Here is an 18,111-nt window from a genome sequence, read left to right as displayed (position 1 = left end):
TCCGGGCATGCTGTCACTTGTGGTTTTTTCTCTAGGACCTTCTCTCCAGCGGAGAGGAACTACTCCATCGGGGATCGAGAACTTCTAGCCATTAAATTAGCACTTGAGGAATGGAGGCATCTGCTGGAGGGATCAAGATTTCCTGTTATTATCTACACCGACCACAAGAACCTCTCCTACCTCCAGTCGGCCCAACGGCTGAATCCTCGCCAGGCCCGGTGGTCTCTGTTCTTTGCCCGATTTAATTTTGAGATTCACTTTCGTCCTGCCGATAAGAACATTAGAGCCGATGCTCTCTCTCGTTCCTCGGATGCCTCAGAAGTTGATCTCCCTCCGCAACACATCATTCCACCTGACTGCCTGATCTCCACTTCTCCTGCCTCCATCAGACAGACTCCTCCAGGAAAGACCTTTGTTTCTCCACGCCAACGCCTCGGAATCCTCAAATGGGGTCACTCCTCCCATCTCGCAGGTCATGCGGGCATCAAGAAATCTGTGCAACTCATCTCTCGCTTCTATTGGTGGCCAACTCTGGAGACGGATGTTGGGGACTTTGTGCGAGCCTGCACTATCTGTGCCCGGGATAAGACTCCTCGCCAGAAGCCCGCTGGTTTTCTTCATCCTCTGCCTGTCCCCGAACAGCCTTGGTCTCTGATTGGTATGGATTTTATTACTGATTTACCCCCTTCCCGTGGCAACACCGTTATTTGGGTGGTCGTTGATCGATTCTCCAAAATGGCACATTTCATTCCTCTTCCTGGTCTTCCTTCTGCGCCTCAGTTGGCTAAACAATTTTTTGTACACATTTTTCGTCTTCACGGGTTGCCTACGCAGATTGTCTCGGATAGAGGGGTCCAATTCGTGTCTAAATTCTGGAGAGCTCTCTGTAAACAACTCAAGATTAAATTAAATTTTTCCTCTGCATATCATCCCCAGTCCAATGGACAAGTAGAAAGAATTAACCAGATCCTGGGTGATTATTTGCGACATTTTGTTTCCTCCCGCCAGGATGACTGGGCAGATCTCCTTCCATGGGCCGAATTCTCGTATAACTTCAGGGTCTCTGAATCTTCCTCCAAATCCCCATTTTTCGTGGTGTACGGCCGTCACCCTCTTCCCCCCCTCCCTACCCCCTTGCCCTCTGGTCTGCCCGCTGTGGATGAAATTTCTCGTGACCTTTCCATTATATGGAGAGAGACCCAAAATTCTCTCTTACAGGCTTCTTCACGCATGAAGAGGTTCGCGGATAAGAAAAGAAGAGCTCCCCCCGTTTTTTCCCCTGGAGACAAGGTATGGCTCTCCGCTAAATATGTCCGCTTCCGTGTCCCTAGCTACAAGTTGGGACCACGCTATCTTGGTCCTTTCAAAATTCTGTGTCAAATTAATCCTGTCTCTTATAAACTTCTTCTTCCTCCTTCTCTTCGTATCCCTAATGCCTTTCACGTCTCTCTTCTCAAACCACTCATCCTCAACCGTTTTTCTCCCAAATCTGTTCCTCCCACTCCTGTTTCCGGCTCCTCGGACGTCTTCTCGGTCAAGGAGATTTTGGCTGCCAAAAAGGTCAGAGGAAAAAATTTTTTTTTAGTAGACTGGGAGGGTTGTGGTCCTGAAGAGAGATCCTGGGAACCTGAGGACAACATCCTTGACAAAAGTCTGCTCCTCAGGTTCTCAGGCTCCAAGAAGAGGGGGAGACCCAAGGGGGGGGGTACTGTTACGCCGAGCGCTCCGGGTCCCCGCTCCTCCCCGGAGCGCTCGCTTCACCTCCTCCGCTGCAGCGCCCCGGTCACGTCCTCTGACCCGGGGCGCTGCGATCCTGCTGCTAGCCGGGATGCGATTCGCGATGCGGGTAGCGCCCGCTCGCGATGCGCACCCCGGCTCTCCTACCTGACTCGCTCCCCGTCTGTTCTGTCCCGGCGCGCGCGGCCCCGCTCCCTAGGGCGCGCGCGCGCCGGGTCTCTGCGATTTAAAGGGCCACTGCGCCGCTGATTGGCGCAGTGGTTCCAATTAGAGTTATCACCTGTGCACTCCCTATATTACCTCACTTCCCTTGCACTCCCTTGCCGGATCTTGTTGCCTTAGTGCCAGTGAAAGCGTTCCTTGTGTGTCCCTTGCCAGTGTTTCCAGACCTTCTGCCGTTGCCCCTGACTACGATCCTTGCTGCCTGCCCCGACCTTCTGCTACGTCCGACCTTGCTTCTGCCTACTCCATTGTACCGCGCCTATCTTCAGCAGCCAGAGAGGTGAGCCGTTGCTAGTGGATACGACCTGGTCACTACCGCCGCAGCAAGACCATCCCGCTTTGCGGCGGGCTCTGGTGAAAACCAGTAGTGGCTTAGAACCGGTCCACTAGCACGGTCCACGCCAATCCCTCTCTGGCACAGAGGGTCCACTACCTGCCAGCCGGCATCGTGACACTCATATTTTCATAGTTTCATATCTTCATTTATTGCATTACAGCTGTATAGCTTTTCATGTTCTATCTATATACTCATGTTCTATCTATATACTCATGTTTTATCTATATACTCATGTTTCATCTATATCTTTGTGCTAGCAGTGTGCTGCTGTATTCTCCTGTTGCTATCTATCTATCTATCTATCTATCCTCCCTTTAATAAGAGGTAATATAGGGAGAACACATAGGGCACAGTAAACTCTATCACTAGTGCTTGTCACACAATAATACGACAGCTGATATGACTGGAGGATGGGGCAGTATGTGAACAATGACTGAGTTACATGACTGTGTCCTTATACAATGAGACAGTACACATAGTGACAGCTGGTTAAAAATCTGATTATTTCTGACATCCAGTCCAGAGACATCTCCCAGAATCGTGGGAGAGTGGCCATGGTCAGGGTTAGGATCACTATGTATTAGGTCAGGTTAATAGTCTTATCATGGATTCGCACAGGATAGATTATAACTATACTTACTTTCCCACCACTTGTCTGCTGCTCATCTTTTTTTGCCTGTGAAGGAAACAAACATAATATCAATATTGTACTAGACAGGAGGGCTAATAAATAGATTAATAATAAGTAAAGAAACGCACACAGTGAATATATGTATGATTGTTATGATGAACACTATTACCTGATGTTAGTATTCATGACCTGGACCACTCACTATGTGTTATTCATTTTTACAGATTATTTACATTTCAAATAATTGTCATGAGATTGGACCTTTGTACTTCATGGCTTACTATGATTATTTATTATCCAATAGATACTGGTTATCTATCTATACTGGTCAAGAGCCTCAGAATAACAAGAGTTGGAGTTGAATTAGTTACTATTAGTATGGAACTTCAGTTACTGTTTTATATAATAATTTTTATAACTTTTTTTTATTAATTTTTTTTGGCCAAATGGTTAAACAAAGTAGAGACAAAATAGTGCCCCCTATAGGTGATGGTTCATATCAATGAGGTTACAATAGCAAACGCAGACAATGGGGGGAGATTTATCAATAATGGTCTTGGCTAGATCATTTTTGTGGTTTGTCTAGAAGCCTTTCTTTTTGGGCGGTGCTGCTCCAAATTTATCATATTGTCGCAGTGACCATGATAAATTTTGCGCAGATCTGCATCTAGATAATTTTCACTGAAACCCCAGTGCAATTTCCTGCATCTGACGTTTTTTTCTGGCGTTTTTGCATTTGGAAATTGCATTTTGTGGGTACAAAAAAAAAAAAGGAAGCAGTAGGGATGGGAAACATTTTATTTAACAATGTTTTTTTTATAACAAAACTTTAATACATTTTTAATAAAGTGTGTGTGTTTCACTTTTTTTCTCTATATTTTTTAATTTTTTTAGGTAGTACTACTCCTCCCACCATGGAACAGACTCAGGCCAGCCAGTGATGTAAACAGAACATCACTTCATTCATATTTTCTGCCCAGAGTGGGGATTGGCCGGACGGTTGCAGCCGATCACCGCTCTCAGCGTGAAATATTAATGAGTGATGTACTATTCACATCACTGGCTGGAGAATAGTGCAGAGATGCGAAGCGAAGGAGAAAGCTGCTCCACATCTCTGCAATAGAAAGGACAATTGCATCGGGTGTCAGGAGTGATGCCCGCTGCGATCTGTCCCTTACTGCAGATACTACTACTCCAAACATGGAGCACACTCTGCTCCATGCTGGGAGCTGTAGTACCTGCATTAATAGACAGATCGCAGAGAGTGTAACTTATGACACTTGCTGCGATCTGTCTATTAATGCAGGTACTACAGCTCCCAGCATGGAGCAGAGTGTGCCCCATGTTTGGAGCAGTAGTACCTGCAGTTAAGGAAAGATCACAGTTGATGTCACTCCTGACACCCACTGTGATCCTCCTGTATAATGTATAGATGCGGCCGGCCGCTCTTCTATGGTCCCCTGCACTGACGTATATATGCACCTATTCATATTTCCCACAGAGAGTTGTGATTGGCTGGAACCATCTGGCCAATCACAGCTCTCTGCGGGAAATATGACTAGGTGTATATATACAGTACATACAGGAGGATCGCAACGCACCTCTTGCCATCTGTCAATTAGTACAGGTACTACTACTCCCATCATGGAACAATGTGTTTCATGCTGGGAGTAGTAGTACTACCTAATAAATGTAAAAAATAAAGAAAAAAAAGTGAAAAACACACACACACACACTACATTTTTATTATTGCCGGCTACATTTTTAGGTCCCTGCCCGCACACATAAATTGATCCCTGTTTAAAAATTAATTAAAAAATTGTTATAAAAAAGATACATTTCGTTAAATGCTATTTTTCCATCACTACTGTATCTTTTTTATTATTATTTTTTTAATGGTACCCTATGAAATTTTATTAAAAAAGGTATCTTCATCACTTTTTGGATCGCTAAAGTCTCTATCTCCCTCTCTTTCACTTTGGCTGATGTTTTAGATTCATGGCAAACAGACAGGAGTAGTAATTTTTTTTTACACCTGGTCAGGAGGTGGTCTAGATTTGAGTTGTTTTTTTTTTTGCTCCATTTGTAGGAAATTTTGCGCAAAAATTAAAAGCACGCAGATAATAAATACGTTACCACTGCATCCGTCACTTCAAAAACTGGTCTAGCAAGACCAAAAAGTCAAAATGACGGAATTTTTAACTTGTAAAAAAAAACGCAGAAAAATAAATAAACAATTAGCGCGAAAGCAAAGAAAATTTGCAGATTTAGACCCAAAAAAAGGAATAGAATACAATGATAAATAACCCCCAATGTGAGTTTATCTGGATCCATTACTTGTTGTTAAGGCTCGGTTCACTTCGAGTTGTCTTATGTTTAAGGTATAGGATTTATACTCTTGAAATGGATAAAAACAGATAAAAACCTTTTCTGGTTGACTTACATGATAAAAATCACATTGCAACGTATGCTTTTTTTTTTTTTTACTGTATACAATAGGGTCAACTATGCTTTTGTATACAGCAAAATTAAACATAATGAAAGGAAGCCTGTAAAAGACAAAATGAAGTGTGAACCAAGCCTTACATGATAATTAGTATAAATATTATTAACCAATCACATCCAGGGGATGGATTCATGACCTTAGTGGATTAGTGGATGAGCCAGAAACACTTTATTACAGATGGTAACTTGTTGTGGGGACCCCAAAAGTCCTTCCACCCAAGAAAGACGTTACCATGAGCTGTAAGTGTTTCCTGTCTCTACAAACCTTCTGCTTAAACAATCTGCTAAGTGTCCCAGACTTGGGGCTCTCCGACTTCTTCAGGTTTTTGGCCTCTGTCTCGGAGGTTTGTTGCACAGAACTCTTGTGTTTTTCCTTTTTTGAAGATTTTTTTCTAAAACCTCCATTTTCTTTTTTCTTGTAGCAAGAGGTGGAGAAGGACACATTGGTTACTTGTCATTTAGACCTCTCAGGGTCACTTATTTAGATGCAGTTACAATGACACACTGGTCAAAAACATTGACAAAAAGTTTGGATCATTAATGGTGTAAAGTTTGGTGACTTTAACAGTTATAGCCCTGTGTATTACTTCTGGAGACAACATCATAGCCATTACCCACTTCATTTGCGTAATATCATGGGTATAAGCTTTAATGTAAGGAATGTAGTTTGAATAATGGAAAAGTCCAACAACCGCTACATTGAATCCTTCAGTGTTCACCAACAACCCTAATTCTGAGTATAACAGCCAATGGTCACTATGCATCCCTCTCCTTGTCTTTCCAGTGTCCTTTATATAGCAATGTAGGTTCTGCTGCACATAAAAACAGCAGTTCACAACCTATGGAAGCCATTTTTAACTATGACTAATGGAATTTAACCACGATGAGCAGTAAAAGTTACATTTATGGCCTAGTCATATTGCTTTTACTGTAGTTACTGGTGTTAACTACCAGTGATGGTTTTGACCATAGTAACTAACTCTGGTAATGATGGGACAATCTTGGTGCCACTAGTGCACAAACGTTTTTAGAGGACTCAACAGCTAGCAGGGTCCTGAGAGTCACAATGACTCCTAAGCTGCTGTTTGGGGAACTCTACCATAAAAGGTCAGATTTACAGTATATCAGCTGGTTGGTGCTCAGGGTGTGACTCTGATCACCTCTCTAAGTCAATTCAGATCTGCCACACCTTTCCTGAATAAGGGCTCATTCACACTATGGAATTTTCAAGAAGAAATTCAGTGTGGATTCTGCATGCAGCTGCCTCCCATTGATTTTAATAGGATTTTGCTGCACTGTTCACATGTCGGATGTTCTGCAATGGAATTGGATTTCAGCGGAAGTTTGAATATGTGCAATGTTCCAGCAGAATCTGTCAGAGAAATGCCATTCGTCGATTTGCAGCGGATATCGACGGTGCAGATGTTCTTTGGAAATTCAGCAGGAAAATGAATTGCTAAATTTCTGTAGTGTAAAGGGGTACTCCGGGAAACTAAACCGATAGCCCATCCTTTCCCTCATTCATTAGCTATATAGAGCAGTTTGCCTCTTTCAGCTGTCCCTTACATGTAGGGAGTGAGAGAAAGACGCCATAATCTGATATTGCTTGTCTCTGTGTAAACCCCTCATTGAGACTTGCCCCCACCCTCCTGGAAGACAAACACCATGTGATTTCTGGCTTCACAACCACACCTCCCCACACTCTGTGTGGGAATCTTGTCGGAAGAGAAGCTGCTCTTTTCCTGCTGTAGATCTTATAACTGACTGCTGTCATTCAGAGCATAGCATGATTTATTTCTTGGGGGAAGGATAGTTTGAAAGAAAAGACATGTATAGCGTGTGCTGCTGACTGTTGACAACACAGCATGCACACACATAGTCAAAGACAACAGGGGCCACAGGAGCTGGCAAAATAACATGGATAACTACAGGGGACACAGAACAGGTATTGTGGTGGCTTTGGGGCATTTTTCTTTTTCTTAGTGGAGCACCCCTGGAGCACCCCTTTAACAAGGTTGTTAGGTCCAAGTTTTCTTAATCAAACTTGGGATTGATTCTGGCTCTGATGTTCACTATCTGCCTGCCTTGAACTATATACATCTGTCTGCCTTGACCTGTTTCTGTGTAACTTCCTGCCCTGACCTCTAACTTTCTATCTATTGATTAGACTTCTAGTTCTCTATTTGCCTTCCCTGACTAATGCCTGCTCTGTACCCATCTGCCCTGACCATTAACTGCCTATCTGCCCGCCTAATACCTATTTGCCTACCCTATACCTGTCTAATTTACCTGACCTATCTACCTGTCAGCTATGTATCTGTGTGCCTGCACTGATCTCAAGCTGTCTATATGCCTGCCTTGTACCTGTTTTATCAGGTTACTCTGCATGCTCTGACCTCAGATTTGTACAATCGTGCTTCTGTTTATCAATTCTGGCACCTTCCTTCCTAAACACCATCTGCAAGACTATGCCGTCAGAGACTATGCCGAGAACAAGGCACAATGGGGTAAATTCATCTAGCAACCAATAAGATCTCAGTTTTCATTTTATGAGAACAATATGAAAAATAAAAGCTGAGCTCTGATTGATTGCTATGGGAACTCTATGGCCCTGTTTACACTGCAGATTGCACACAGAATTTCCATTCCGCTTGCAGCAGCCCCTTTTGTTTCCCATAGGAATTCCTCTGCTTTGTACACACATCGGAAGATCTGTAACGAAACTTCCAACGAGGAATTGGTTTCCGGTGGAATCCGCCAGAGAATTCCTTTGTCAATGGGACAGCGCTTATGTCCACGACAGATTACTGCAGATTCCTGATCATTTTGCAAGGTGTGGATCCACTGAAGAAATTCAGCAAGGAAATTTCTCGGCTGAATTTCCTCAGTGTGGAGATACCCTAAGTGCAACAAAGGGGACCTATGAGTGGAGGGTAAATCCAATATTATTAACATTTGACCGCTAAGCGGTCACTAAGACCCTAAATTCCCACCCAATATAAAACTTAACGTTTAATGAGCCAAGATTAAAATAACCTCACACATATTGATCCATAATGCATTGATTGGCATGACACTGCATGCTATATTAAATGAATTGAAAAAATAGATTGTGGCTGCAGTCCACAATCTATAGTGTGAGACAATTAAAAATCTAACACATTGCCCGCCCGCCCGACGTTTCGCCACAGGCTGTGGCTTTATCAAGGGCTAAGAGGCAAATGGCGTGCAAACAAGCCTTGCAGGGGTTTAAATAACCTCCTGTCTCTGACGTCATTGAAACATGTCACTTCCTGTATTATCATGACATCTCATTGGTCACAATCCCGTGCAGACTATTGATTGATCGCTTCCTGGTCTTTCGCGCAGCTTCCTGGTCAGTGGCTGTATATGACTAAGTACTCGCGCACGTCCCTCTGCGCATCAGCACTGCGCATGCGTCCATACCGGAGGTCCGGGAATCTATCAGTTAGCGCAGGACTAATGGCGCACATACGTGGACAACTTCCGGTACCAATGAGGAGTTCAGAAGTATGGATGGACTCTGCTGGTTGGTCAAGGATGCTGTCAATCAAGTGAATTTAGCAAGATGCATCCTGGTCTAAATTCTATTGGCCAGGAAGCGATCAATCAATAGTCTGCACGGGATTGTGACCAATGAGATGTCATGATAATACAGGAAGTGACATGTTTCAATGACGTCAGAGACAGGAGGTTATTTAAACCCCTGCAAGGCTTGTTTGCACGCCATTTGCCTCTTAGCCCTTGATAAAGCCACAGCCTGTGGCGAAACGTCGGGCGGGCAATGTGTTAGATTTTTAATTGTCTCACACTATAGATTGTGGACTGCAGCCACAATCTATTTTTTCAATTCATTTAATATAGCATGCAGTGTCATGCCAATCAATGCATTATGGATCAATATGTGTGAGGTTATTTTAATCTTGGCTCATTAAACGTTAAGTTTTATATTGGGTGGGAATTTAGGGTCTTAGTGACCGCTTAGCGGTCAAATGTTAATAATGAGATACCCTAAGGGCCCATGCACACTACAGACATTCCACTCAGAATTTCCTAGTGGAAATTTCAAGAGGAATCCGCTGGGCTCAGCCTCCCATTGTTTGCTGCTCTGTTTACAAGTCGGAACTTGTATTTTTCCTGCAGGAATGTACATGTTCATTCTTTTGGCAGAATTGGTTTGGAAAAGCTCATAAGTCAATGGGAGTTTGATTTCCCATTCTTATATTTCTGGTAAAACTACACGCAAAATAGGTGCTGCTTCCCGGTGGTGCAGATCTGTGAGGAAATTCAGCAAGGAACCAAATCGGTCAGTGACACAGTGGTCCAAGCTCCTGTCCCAAGGCCTAGTCTATCCTTACTTCATTTTTCTTAGAAGCAAAGATGAGCTACCCTTTCACCTTACTAGAAGCTACAGAAGGAACTTACATGTTCATTACCAAACAGTGGTAAAGATCTCACAATATTGACATAAAAAAAAAACATTTACTGTGTAGTACACATTTTTGTGGAATGTCTTTGTGTGGCATACAGCTGAAAAAAGATATTTTGTTATATTCCATTGACAGAAGGTGAATGGGGGCCTATGGATATATATAACATATGCGCTGGAAACTTTTCTCGCCAATAAGAATTCATGCTGTTTCTGAAATAATACAACATTCTGGATATAAAAGGGTTTTTTACTAAACTTATTAAAGGGGTACTCCGGTGGAAAACTTTTTTTTTTTTAATCAACTGGTGCCAGAAAGTTAAACAGATTTGTAAATTACTTCTATTCAAAAATCGTAATCCTTCCTGTACTTATTAGCTGCTGAATACTACATAGGAAATAATTTTCTTTTTGGAACACAGAGCTCTCTGCTGACATATCCGTATTCATACTGCACTATTAGGATACTGTACCGAATTTTTTTTATTTTTTTAAACTGTATTGTGCTAATATTTTGGCATCACGTGTTAGTACAATTTAGAAATTCTATGGTGATATTCTTGACAAAACATTATCCCATATGGTTTATGTAAATAGGTAATTCAGTGGAAAACAAACCACGTTATCATGTACGCTGTATGGACAAAACTATTGGGACACCCCCACATTCCACCTCCAGGTGTTTTTAGGACCATTCTACACCCATAGTCATTCATATGGAGATGTTCCTCCTTTGCAGGTATTACAGCTTCCACTCTTTTTGAAACACTTCTACAAACTTTGGAGGTGTCTGTGGAAATGTTACCGATTGACCTTACAAATGCTTTTCTGGGAGAGACCCCGATAATGTTTGAAAGGGACTGACTTGGAAACATTATTCTAGATTATCCCAAAGGTGTTAGATGGGGTTGAGGTGCAGCCAGTTAAGCTTTTGAACATCAAACATCCACAACCATGCTTTTATGGACCTTGCTTTGTGCACTGGGGCACAGTCATGCTGGAACAGGAAAGGACCGAACCCAAACTGTTTCCATAAAGTTTATAATTCTCCACAATGTCTTGGTAGGCTGAAACATTGATGCCCCTTCACTGGTATCTAAGATGTTTAGGTAAACCTCTGAAAAACAAGGCTCTTAGCATTATCCCTCCTTCACCACAATTTATACATGGTTAAATGCAGGTAGACGCCAGATGGAGAAGGGCAGTTCCTCATTGCAGAGAAAACATTTCCACGACACCAGTGTCCAGTAGCTCCTGCTTTACACCACTCCATCTGACACTTGGCATCATGCTTGGTGATGTAAGGCTTGCCTGCAGCTGCTTGCCCATGTAAACCCATGCCATAAAGCTTCTGACTGGGCACAGTTCTTTTTGCTGATTCTAAGGCCAGATAAGGTTTAGAGCTCTGCGTTTATTGAGTGAGCAGAACATTGATGACTTTTATGCACTATTCAGCTCAGCTCTTGGTGATTCTGCTCTGTAAGCTCATGTGGTCTTTACTTCATGGCTCAGTTGCTGTGGTTCTTAAAGGGGTACTCCGGCACTCAGACATCTTATCCCCTATCCAAAGGATAGGGGATAAGATGCCTGATCGTGGGGGTCCCGCCGCTGGGGACCCCTGTGATCTTGCACCCCAGTTAAAATCAGTCCCCGGAGCATGTTTGCTCCAGGTCTGATTACCGGCGACCACAGGGCCGGCGGTGTGTGACGTCACACCTCTGCCCCCGTGTGACATCACGCTCCGCCCCTCAATGCAAGCCTATGGGAGGGGGCTTGTCACGCCGCCGGCCCTGTGGTCGCCGGTAATCAGAACCGGAGCAAACATGCTCCGGGACTGATTTTAACTGGGGTGCTGCGTGCAAGATCACGGGGGTCCCCAGCAGCGGGACCCCCACGATCAGGCATCTTATACCCCAACCTTTGGAACCTATAAGATGTCTAAGCGCCGGAGTACCCCTTTAAACTCTCCCACTTCTTGATAATACCAATCAAAGCTTACGGAGGAAGGAAGTCCTTTTCAGGGGTGGTTTCTTTTACAATACCATTTGAAACTCATGAGCATTCTTTCACAAATGTTCGCAAAGGTGACTGCATTGGTAGGGGCTGGATTTTATACACCCGTGGCAATAGGACTGAATGACACACAGGGATTCAATGGATAGAAGGTGTGTCCCACTACTTTTCTCCATACAGTGTATGTACAATGTACCGCTAAATGAATGACTGACTGTAAGCCAGCAATGATATTTAATATGAAATGCTTCTGATCAGTAACACCCCAATAATGTTAGGTCGTGTCATTTAATCGAGTCTCTTCTCCTCATGCCGTATAAGTGTGATTGCTGCTCAGAAGGAAAATCGCTGTTCAGCCATTGTAAGTAAATAAAGTTCCTCTATGTGAGGAACCTGACAGATAGAGATGTCTTTAATGCTTCTTGTCCAAACATTGAGCTTGGCATGCTTGTCTAGGCTCATGGGAAAATAAACAAGGTCTCTCCAGCAGGATATGCAAATGACACCAAGGCTGTATTAAAGGTTATAACTCCATCGTACTCATATGTCTCCAGTGTCCGTCTGTTAGTTTCCATTCCAGCACTATGATGTTTACTGAGTCTTAGAACTAGCAGTTGTTCATGGCAAAACAGTAATGGTTATACCATATACATTATACAAGAAGATGTATAGCTTATACCAGCTGTACATATATAATTATACTAGCTGAGTACCCGGCGTTGCCCAGTTTATCCTTGTTCAGGAGGATAATAAACAAAGGAGGAAGCTTTTGACTTCATATCCAGTACTCATATATTGTTGTCATATCCCATCCTCCTTTCCCGTCCTCCTATCTCGACCTCCTTTCCCGTCCTCCTATCCCGTCCTCCTATCCCATCCTCCTATTCCGTCCTCCTATCCCGTCCTCATATCTCGACCTCCTTTCCCGTCCTCCTATCCAGTCCATCTATCCCAACCTCCTATCCCGTCCTCCTATCCTGTCCTCCTATCCCGTCCTCCTATCCAGTCCTCCTATCCCGTCCTCCTATCCTGTCCTCCTATCCTTTCCTCCTATCACGACCTCCTATCCCGTCCTCCTATCTCGACCTCCTATCACGACCTCCTATCCCATCCTCATATCTCGACCTCCTATCCACTCCTCCTATCTCGACCTCCAATACCGTCCTCCTATCCCGTCCTATCACAACCTCCTATATCGACCTCCAATACCGTCCTCCTATCCCGTCCTATCACAACCTCCTATGTCGACCTCCTATCCTGACCTCCTATCCCAACCTGTAATATGTGTACCAGGTATTGAAATATCTCCAGCCGTACGGAAGTTATGTGGGAACATACATTTCCCGTTGATTTGCATGGGACTTTAAACAAAAACCCCGACCCTCACAAATGGGGGTAGTTAAGAGTTAAATTAACTATCCTATATTTTAAATGTACATATAAGTAACATGTGACCAAGTATTATCGAAATATCTCCAGCCGTTTGGAAGTTATGCAGTAACATATATTTCCCATAGATTTGTATGGGACTTTAAACATAAACCCCACCCCTGGCAAATGGGGGTGAGTAAGGGTTAAATCACCTATTCTATGTTTGTTGTTGACATATAAGTAACATGTGTGCCAAGTTTCATGTTAATATCTTTAGCCGTTTGGACATGATGCTGGAACATACACACATACATACATACATACACACACACGTTGAGTTTTATATATATATATATATATATATATAGATATACAGTATATACCCAGGTTATACCAGCATGGTCCATATCACTATATACAGAAGATGTATAACTTATACCAGCTGTACATATATAATTATATACAGTATATACCCAGGTTATACCAGTATGGTCCATATCACTATATACAAGAAGATATATAACTTATACCAGCTGTACATATATAATTATATACAGTATATACCCAGGTTATACCAGCATGGTCCATATCACTATATACAGAAGATATATAACTTATACCAGCTGTACATATATAATTATATACAGTATATACCAAGGTTATACCAGCATGGTCCATATCACTATATACAGGAGATATATAACTTATACCAGCTGTACATATATAATTATATACAGTATATACCCAGGTTATACCAGCATGGTCCATATCACTATATACAGGAGATATATAACTTATACCAGCTGTACATATATAATTATATACAGTATATACCGAGGTTATACCAGCATGGTCCATATCACTATATACAGAAGATGTATAACTTATACCAGCTGTACATATATAATTATATACAGTATATACCAAGGTTATACCAGCATGGTCCATATCACTATATACAGAAGATATATACCTTATACCAGCTGTACATATATAATTATATACAGTATATACCCAGATTATACCAGTATGGTCCATATCACTATATACAAGAAGATATATAACTTATACCAGCTGTACATATATAATTATATACAGTATATACCCAGGTTATACCAGCATGGTCCATATCACTATATACAGGAGATGTATAACTTATACCAGCTGTATATATATCATTATATACAGTATATACCCAGGTTATACCAGCATGGTCCATATCACTATATACAGAAGATATATACCTTATCCCCTTAACGACGCAGGACGTATATTTACGTCCTGCGCCGGCTCCCGCGATATGAAGCGGGATCGCGCTGCTATCCCGCATCATATCGCGTGGGTCCCGGCACTAATCAACGGCCGGGACCCGCGGCTAATACCACACATCGCCGATCGCGGCGATGTGCGGTATGAACCCTTTAGAAGCGGCGGTCAAAGCTGACCGCCGCTTCTAAAGTGAAACTGAAAGTATCCCGGCTGCTCAGTCGGGCTGTTCGGGACCGCCGCGGTGAAATCGCGGCGTCCCGAACAGCTGATCGGACACCGGGAGGGCTCTTACCTGCCTCCTCGGTGTCAGATCGACGAATGACTGCTCCGTGCCTGAGATCCAGGCAGGAGCAGTCAAGCGTCGATAATGCTGATCACAGGCGTGTTAATACACGCCTGTGATCAGGATGAGAGATCAGTGTGTGCAGTGTTATAGGTTCCTATGGGACCTATAACGCTGCAAAAAAAATGTAAAAAAAAAGTGTTAATAAAGGTCATTTAACCCCTTCCCTAATAAAAGTTTGAATCACCCCCCTTTTCCCATAAGAAAAATAAAACAGTGTAAAAAAAAAAAAAAATAAACATATGGGGTATCGCCGCGTGCGTAAATGTCCAAACTATAAAAATATATCATTAATTAAGCCGTACGGTCAATGGCGTACGCGCAAAAAAATTCCAAAGTCCAAAAAAGCATATTTTGGTAACTTTTTATAACATTAAAAAATGAATAAAAAGTGATCAAAAAGTCAGATCAAAACAAAAATCATACCAATAAAAACTGCAGATCACGGCGCAAAAAATGAGTCCTCATACCGCCCTGTACATGGAAAAATAAAAAAGTTATAGGGGTCAGAAGATGACATTTTTAAACGTATAAATTTTCCTGCATGTAGTTATGATTTTTTCCAGAAGTGCGACAAAATCAAACCTATATAAGTAGGGTATTATTTTAACCGTATGGACCTACAGAATAATGATAAGGTGTAATTTTTACCGAAATATGCACTGTGTAGAAACGGAAGCCCCCAAAAGTTACAAAATGGCGTTTTTTTTTCGATTTTGTCGCACAATGATTTTTTTTTTCCGTTTCGCCGTGCATTTTTGGGTAAAATGACTAATGTCACTGCAAAGTAGAATTGGCGACGCAAAAAAAAAGCCATAATATGGATTTTTAGGTGAAAAATTGAAGGGGTTATGATTTTTTAAAGGTAAGGAGGAAAAAACGAAAGTGCAAAAACATAAAAACCCGAAGTCCTTAAGGGGTTATACCAGCTGTACATATATAATTATATACAGTATATACCCAGATTATACCAGCATGGTCCATATCACTATATACAGAAGATGTATAACGTATACTAGCTGTACATATATAATTATATACAGTATATACCCAGATTATACCAGCATGGTCCATATCACTATATAAAGGAGATATATAACTTATACCAACTGTACATATATAATTATATACAGTATATACCCAGGTTATACCAGAATGATCCATATCACTATATACAGAAGATGTATAACTTATACCAGCTGTACATATATAATTATATACAGTATATACCCAGATTATACCAGCATGGTCCATATCACTATATACAGGAGATATATAACTTATACCAACTGTACATATATAATTATATACAGTATATACCCAGGTTACACCAGAATGATCCATATCACTATATACAGAAGATGTATAACTTATACCAGCTGTACATATATAATTATATACAGTATATACCCAGGTTATACCAGCATGGTCCATATCACTATATACAGGAGATAGATAACTTATACCAGCTGTATATATAATTATATACAGTATATACCCAGGTTATACCAGCATGGTCCATATTACTATATACAGGAGATATATAACTTATACCAGCTGTACATATATAATTATATACAGTATATACCCAGGTTATACCAGCATGTTCCATATCACTATATACAGGAGATATATAACTTATACCAGCTGTACATATATAATTATATACAGTATATACTCAGGTTATACCAGCATGGTCCATATCACTATATACAGAAGATATATAACTTATACCAGCTGTACATATATAATTATATACAGTATATACCCAGGTTATACCAGCATGATCCATATCACTATATACAGAAGATATATAACTTATACCAGCTGTACATATATAATTATATACAGTATATACCCAGGTTATACCAGCATGGTTCATATCACTTTATACAGAAGATATACAACTTATACCAGCTGTACATATATAATTATATACAGTATATACCCAGGTTATACCAGCATGATCCATATCACTATATACAGAAGATATATAACTTATACCAGCTGTACATATATATATTATATACAGTATATACCCAGGTTATACCAGCATGGTCCATATCACTATATACAGAAGATATATAACTTATACCAGCTGTATATATATATATATATATATATATATATATATATATATATATATATAATTATATACAGTATATACCCAGGTTATACCAGCATGGTCCATATCACTATATACAGAAGATGTATAACTTATACCAGCTGTACATATATAATTATATACAGTATATACCCAGGTTATACCAGCATAATCCATATCACTATATACAGAAGATATATAACTTATACCAGATGTACATATATAATTATATACAGTATATACCCAGGTTATACCAGCATGGTCCATATCACTATATACAGAAGATGTATAACTTATACCAGCTGTACATATATAATTATATACAGTATATACCCAGGTTATACCAGCATGGTCCATATCACTATATACAGGAGATATATAACTTATACCAGCTGTACATATATAAGTATATACAGTATATACCCAGGTTATACCAGCATGGTCCATATCACTATATACAGAAGATGTATAACTTATACCAGCTGTACATATATAATTATATACAGTATATACCCAGGTTATACCAGCATGGTCCATATCACTATATACAGGAGATATATAACTTATACCAGCTGTACATATAAAATTATATACAGTATATACCCTGGTTATACCAGCATGATCCATATCACTATATACAGGAGATATATAACTTATACCAGCTGTACATATAAAATTATATACAGTATATACCCAGGTTATACCAGCATGGTCCATATCACTATATACAGGAGATATATAACTTATACCAGCTGTACATATATAATTATATACAGTATATACCCTGGTTATACCAGCATGGTCCATATCACTATATACAGGAGATATATAACTTATACCAGCTGTACATATAAAATGATATACAGTATATACCCAGGTTATACCAGCATGGTCCATATCACTATATACAGAAGATATATAACTTATACCAGCTGTACATATATAATTATATACAGTATATACCCAGGTTATACCAGCATGGTCCATATCACTATATACAGAAGATATATAACTTATACCAGCTGTACATATATAATTATATACAGTATATACCCAGGTTATACCAGCATGGTCCATATCACTATATACAGAAGATGTATAACTTATACCAGCTGTACATATATAATTA

The 18,111-nt window shown here is 40.8% G+C and overlaps 1 protein-coding gene across 14 annotated transcripts in view; it reads right to left on the bottom strand.

Moving 5' to 3' along the window:
• BCAS1 (brain enriched myelin associated protein 1) overlaps positions 1-18,111 on the bottom strand; it is a 205,107-nt gene that overhangs the window by 64,430 nt on the left and 122,566 nt on the right. For 12 of the 14 annotated variants that reach the window (XM_056548663.1, XM_056548667.1, XM_056548664.1 and 9 more), the window contains exons 7-8: positions 5,698-5,847; positions 2,937-2,972 (exon numbers count right to left, since the gene is read on the bottom strand). In XM_056548663.1, coding sequence (XP_056404638.1) covers positions 2,937-2,972; positions 5,698-5,847 — 186 coding nt within the window. The remainder of the gene's footprint in view (positions 1-2,936; positions 2,973-5,697; positions 5,848-18,111) is intronic. The other 2 variants (XM_056548669.1, XM_056548675.1) reach the window with 1 other exon arrangement.

The sequence above is a fragment of the Hyla sarda genome, chromosome 12 (assembly GCF_029499605.1).
Source record: "Hyla sarda isolate aHylSar1 chromosome 12, aHylSar1.hap1, whole genome shotgun sequence".
NCBI lineage: Eukaryota > Metazoa > Chordata > Amphibia > Anura > Hylidae > Hyla > Hyla sarda.
Note: the sequence above shows the minus strand (reverse complement) of the source record. Positions and strands in the feature narration are given on the sequence as shown.